This window comes from Phoenix dactylifera, chromosome 2 (assembly GCF_051530095.1).
Source record: "Phoenix dactylifera cultivar Ajwa chromosome 2, Ajwa_hap1_PhDact_Kaust_v1.1, whole genome shotgun sequence".
NCBI classification, from domain to species: Eukaryota; Viridiplantae; Streptophyta; class Magnoliopsida; order Arecales; family Arecaceae; genus Phoenix; species Phoenix dactylifera.
The window spans coordinates 38,909,185-38,915,440 of NC_143191.1; the positions used below are offsets into that span (position 1 = coordinate 38,909,185).

Sequence of the window (6,256 nt, forward strand, 5' to 3'; positions counted from 1 at the left end):
TTGGTGACCGGAGCTCCCGTCACTGATTTGGTTACAAAAACACGCGTCACTAAATTATCAGTGACGGTGGAGATTCCCGTCACTAACTCCCGTGACAGAACCGCCGTCACTAAGCCGTTACAAATTCAAGAATTAAAAATTTAAGAAATTATGTATTTCCCGTCACTATCTAGTTGCGGAGTTAGTGACGAAGGTAACTTGGTCACTGATTTTGTCACAGAATGCGGTCACAAGTTTGGTCACTGATCTGTCACAACCTTTAGTGACAGATTTAGTCGTCACAGACATGGTCACACATTTTGTCACTACATTTGTCATTAATCCCGTCACTGACCTAGTGATAAGTTTACCGTCACTAATTGGTTACAAACGCGCTGAGCAAAATCAATTTTTATTAACCAAAATCCTGTCACTAAGTTTATGACTGCTCGTCACAATACTTGGTAAACAATTTAGTAACCAAAATTTGGTCACCGATCACAATCTAATAACCTGGTACATTTGGTACATTGATTGGCTCATAATAATAATAATAATAATATCATTAATAGCAAAGGCATTCAACATTACGCAAAAGTCATTTTAAATGTCATTCAAAATTGGCATCAACATGTCCTGAATCCATCAAAATCAAAGTCTAAAAATATGTCATAAAGATCAACAGAGATTTCATTCCTCCTAAGAATGCAAGGACCTATCATCTAAGGCAAAAACAATCATAATGAAGCATGATCAGTAGAACCAGAATCACCATTACACCCCCGATCTGCATGCCTTGTTCCAAAGCCAATCTCTTCTCTCATCTTTTGAAGAACCTCCTCTTGCCATTTTTTCTTTTCCTGCTCAAGAATACGTAGAAGGTCTTCATGAGTGTACAGCTCTGGAGCTTGACTTGTAGAGGTGGAAGAGGATGATGATTGCCCAATAATTCCAGTGAGATCCTCTAGGGGACTAAAGCCATAGACATGGCCATGAGTTGGGACACCAGTTGCCTCAAACCACAAGTCATAATCACGTGGAGGAGCATCTGAGGTGGAGGCATCACCATATTTTTTGGAGTATTCAGCTGAATACTTTGCCTGCCAGTTGATTTAAAAGAAGAGAAAAACATTATGGTGGATCAAACAAGAGATAAACATGAGCAAGCTCAATAATATTTATGAATCATAAAAAAATTATACTTACCATGACAGCTTCACTTCTCTTATCTACATATCCTCCCATGCCTTGCTTTGTCTTATGCGTCCGATTAAAAGATTCAACTATTGTTGGCTCCCTACCTAACTTTAATTTCTACAAAAGAGAAAAGAAAAAAATCATTAACATATAATGGGCTAATTTAAGATGATTGAACAATAATATAAAAATTATTATAGAAATCTAATTGAATAAAGATATGTACCAGTCGTTCGTCATGATTGACAAATGCGATTGATCCTCCACAGTGTTTAGAGATGCTACCATTCTTCATGGTGTTTCTATTATTTTTGTTGGCTTCTGATTTCTTCTTCCATTTTGGGGAGATCCAAATATCAATTAGCTTATTCCAATTTTCTCTAGAGATCCAATTAGGGGGTTTATCACGGGCTTTATTTAAATCTCCTTTTGCTTCCAAAAGCTTTTGGCTTCTGACCCTCCCTAATGAGGTTGTCAACCGTCGCTGACAATGCTTGTCCCAAACTTGATGCACATGATGCAATTGTCCTGGAAGAATTGTGTGTATCTCCTAACAAAAAAAAGGTCGCAAGTAATCAGACTTATTAATTGGCATGTGTAACAAGGGCAAAAGTTAATGATAAGAAATATAACTTAATTACATCACCTCAAATTTGTTCCACATTCCAACTTTAGCATGTGTAGGGACCTCCCTCCATGACAACCACGGACCATTGAAAAATTGGCGCATGATAGCAACAGCTTTGTGACTGACCTCATAATCAAGAAACCTGCAATTTAAAAAATATTCATTAGAAAATAAATTAAATACTTTAAATGCAACAAACACATAAATTCAAATTAGTGATATAAGAAAGTGATATTTTCATACATTCCTCTTGTGCACCTAACAATCACTTTTCCATTTGCATCAACAGGGGCTTTAAGGGTTGGTTCTCGGCCATTGCTTTGTCGTGGATCAATCCCAAGTTCATCATTCATCTGATCCTCATTCATTATATCCTCATGATTTTGCACTGCACCATTCATTTCTTCATCGTTTATTTCTTCATTTGTATCCACCTCTTCAATCATGTCCCCATCAGGAATGTAATCATCATCATCATGACAATCCTCGACACGCTCAGGCAACCTAGAAGGTTGAGAAGGAACTTGAGTAGCAGCCAGTATTAAAGCTGCTTTTCCATTACCTCTTGGTTTCCCTTTTTTCTTGGCCATAACTGCACAACAATAAAAAGTTGTAGTTAGTTCACAATGTAAATGTCAACAAATCCAATCAAAGTAAAGAACAATCAGTGGACCTGTTGCTTTCCCTTTGCTCTTTCTCATGTCTGCACAATTATAATTTATAAGTCTAAAATTAGTTATATTAGCATTCACAAAGTTGCATGTTGTATTTTAATCTTCCTCAGCCTCATGCTCCTCTTCCTCGGTTTGTTCATCTTCAAAATCTTCTTCTTCATCCTCAAAGTCCTCTTCCATTTGGTTAGTTGTCAACTCAATTTCTGCTGCATCAATATCTTCTGCATCTCTGTTAACACCAACCAAAATGTCTGGATCATCAAGCTCATCTGTCATCGAGATTGGGGTAGGAATCCTGTGGTTTTCTTCTTGATAAAAATCAAGAAAATTTTCTTCTGGCACACTAGGAGTGAACCTACCTCTAGCTTTTGTCTTAATTACTGCCCACCACAATCTTCGATTCTTCTTCTTACCTGGGTAACCAGTATAGAACACCTGATGTGCTTGTTGAGCTAATACAAAAGGATCATTGGTTGGAAGTCTTAGTTTGTAATTGATCTCAACGAGGCCATGTTGAGGGTGCACTTTCATACCCTTGTCTCTATCATACCAGTCACATTTGAATAACACTACTTTATTACCAACCCCAAAATAGTCTAACTCGATAATGTCAACCAACATCCCATAATAGTCACTCTCAAAGTCATTGTAACTGCTTCCCTTAATGCACACACCACTGTTGAAGGTTCTTTTATCCTTTCCATATTCTTTAGTGTGAAATCTGTACCCATTCACAAAGTAGCCTTTATAACATTTAACTTTATTCTCAGGGCCATATGATAGGTCCTTTAAGCGCCCATCAACATGATTTTTGCTGTCATTAACCTAGCATGATAAAAATAATATCGTAAGAATAAATCAAGAGAAAGTCTAATTTATTATTATATTTATGAATTATGTACTCACATATGACCTAAACCAAGCCGGAAACTCCATTTCGCGTCGTCTTTCCAAATCTATTTGGCTTATATTTGGACAAGATTGCCGGATATAATCATCAAAATACCTACAACACAAAAGCTAGAATCACATATATTGTACTCCATATGCATTTTTAAGGATGATTATAATTAAGTACTTGTGTAACTTACTTTCCAAAAGGTTGAACCTCCTCACAATTCAGAAGAACATATAATTCAGCAGCATTAAACTCCTGAGTAGTTAAATGCCTTCCAAAAGGTTTCCCAAAAGGCCGACCTTGATGAGCAAAAATTGATAGACGATCCACGAGATCAAACTCCCCTTCGTCTTCATTACGGGGAACTTGATTTAACCTCGTTTGTATAGAAGGCTCAAAATAATGCGAACAGAAAGTTGATATTTCTTCTATGATGTAAGCCTCGACAATAGAACCTTCAATCGATGCTCGATTCTTTACCTTCTGCTTTATATCATGCATAAGCCTATAAATAAGATTAATATGTTAATTTCTCAAATTTAATAGATACAAAAAAACTATTTAATAAAATTATAGAAATTGTTACCTTTCAAAGGGGTACATCCATCTGTACTGCACGGGCCCCCCAACTTTAGCTTCATAAGCTAAATGAACAGGTAAGTGCTCCATTGAGTCAAAAAATGCAGGAGGAAATATCTTCTCAAGTTTGCAGAGAGTTACCACAATATTTTTCTCAAGAACCTCCATATCTTGGACACGCAAAGTTGTGTTGCATAAATCTCTAAAGTAACAGCTTAATTCTGTCAATGCATCCCACACTGGTGCTGGCAATACTTCACGGAATGCAATTGGAAGCAATCTCAGCATGAAAACATGACAATCGTGACTTTTTAACCCGTAAAACTTATAATCATCCAGGTTAACACACTTCGATATGTTTGAAGCATATCCATCAGGGAGTCTTAACCCTTTCACCCACTCGCAGACCTCCATTGCTTGGTCTTTGGACAATACATAGGAAGCTGGAGGCTTAACTAGCTTTCCATTAACAAATTGAATCCTCAACTTGGGACGCTTGCAATACAGCTCTAAATCTTGCCTTGCTTTCACATTATCTTTAGTCTTCCCTTTTACATCCATACAAGTGTAAAATATATTGAGAAACACATTTCGAACAATATGCATGACATCTAAATTGTGTCGAATAAGTAGTGTATGCCAATAGGGCAACTCCCAAAATATGCTCCTTTTCACCCAATTATGATCTTTACCGAATCCAGGAATGGTGTGCTTAGGAGCTTTCGAACCAAAAGTTACATTAGGCAAGGCAAAGACCCTATTTTTCAACTCCTCACCAGACAGTCGAGGAGGTGGGGGGTCTGTCTCTATTCTACCATTGAAGAAACCATCAACTTGGTATCTGTATGCATGGTCCATGGGCAAGAATTGACGATGGCAGTCAAAAAAAGAAGTCTTCCCACCATGTTGTAGTGTAAAAGTTTTTGAGTTCTCCATACAATACGGGCATGCCAACTTTCCATGTGTACTCCATCCTGAAAGCATGCCATATGCAGGAAAATCGTTGATAGTCCACAATAAAGCTGCCTTCATTTGAAAATTCTCTTTTCTAAAAATGTCATAAGTGGTGACCCCTACTTCCCACAATATTTTAAGTTCATCAATCAAAGGCCTAAGCAAGACATCGATACTTTTGCCGGGGCTCTTAGGTCCAGAAATGACTAAACTTAGAAAAATGTAGGGTCGTTTCATACATATTGATGGTGGAAGATTGTAAACTGTTACGAAAACTGGCCAACAGGAATAAGGACGAGCTGATTGGCTAAAAGGGTTAAAACCATCTGTACATAACCCAAGTCTCACATTACGAGGCTCGGTAGAAAAGGATGGATGAATGCGGTCAAAGTGCTTCCAAGCCTCCCCACAAGCAGGATGCACCATCTCATCTGAATCACCTCCCTTTACATGCCATGACATGTTTTCAGCCGTTCTGCTTGACATAAAAAGCCTCTGAAGTCTTGGTGTTATTGGAAGATATCGCAACCTTCTATAAAGAACATCTTTTCTCCTACCACCACCATCATTTCTTCTGAGTTTATATCGAGGATGACCACAAATAGTACACTCAATCAAATTCTCTGTTTCCTTATAGAATAGCATACAATTATTCTCACAAACATCAATACTTGTATACTCCAACCCCAACTTCCGAAGCATCTTCTTTGATTGATAGAAATCAAGGGGCAGCTTCTCACTTTCCGGCAACATATTCTTCACTATTTTCATGATTCGATCATAGCAAGATATACTCATATTAAATTCAGACTTGCAATTTAATAATTGAGTAATAGCAGATAACTTAGAGTGTTTTTTACACCCTTCCCATAAAGGTACTTCTGCATCTTTCAACAAAGAATAAAAATCTGCAGCATCCTTATTTGGCTCTTTCTCATGATTAACTTCAAGTGCACTACTCAAATGGAGTTCCTCTTCTGGACCCATAGCTTCCATCACCATGGTTCTATATTGCTGACCATGTTCACAACCAACATCCATTGATGTGGATGCTTCTACTGCACTTGTACTTACAGGAGCAACTGCACCAAGTAACTCCCCATGTGCAAACCATGTTGAATACCCCGGTGTAAACCCCTTTCTCAACAAATGAACATTGACCATATCACGGTTAAGAAATTTCTGGTTGTCACATCTCATACAAGGGCATCTAATCTTATCACCACTACAATACTCTAACTGAGTAAATGCAAACTCAAGGAACCCTTTAACTCCATCACAGAACTCAGCTCTTATATAACCATTTTCACTAAGTCGGTGGTACATCCAATTACGATCAACTGACAT

General features: G+C 37.7%; 2 protein-coding genes across 2 annotated transcripts; both read right to left on the reverse strand.

Moving 5' to 3' along the window:
- Window positions 1-513: 513 nt before the first annotated feature.
- LOC120105766 (uncharacterized) lies at window positions 514-2,413 on the reverse strand. Its single transcript, XM_089928974.1, has 5 exons — window positions 2,048-2,413; window positions 1,823-1,946; window positions 1,403-1,726; window positions 1,186-1,293; window positions 514-1,079 (listed from the first exon to the last, which is right to left on the reverse strand). The coding sequence occupies exons 1-5, from the start codon at window positions 2,392-2,394 to the stop codon at window positions 717-719; spliced, it is 1,266 nt and encodes a 421-aa protein (XP_089785100.1). The 5' UTR covers window positions 2,395-2,413; the 3' UTR covers window positions 514-716.
- Window positions 2,414-3,275: 862 nt separating this feature from the next.
- LOC149768309 (uncharacterized) lies at window positions 3,276-6,256 on the reverse strand. The gene is made up of 2 exons (XM_089928145.1): window positions 3,963-6,256; window positions 3,276-3,881 (listed from the first exon to the last, which is right to left on the reverse strand). Exons 1-2 carry the CDS (start codon window positions 6,254-6,256, stop codon window positions 3,566-3,568), a joined length of 2,610 nt encoding a protein of 869 aa, XP_089784271.1. The 3' UTR covers window positions 3,276-3,565.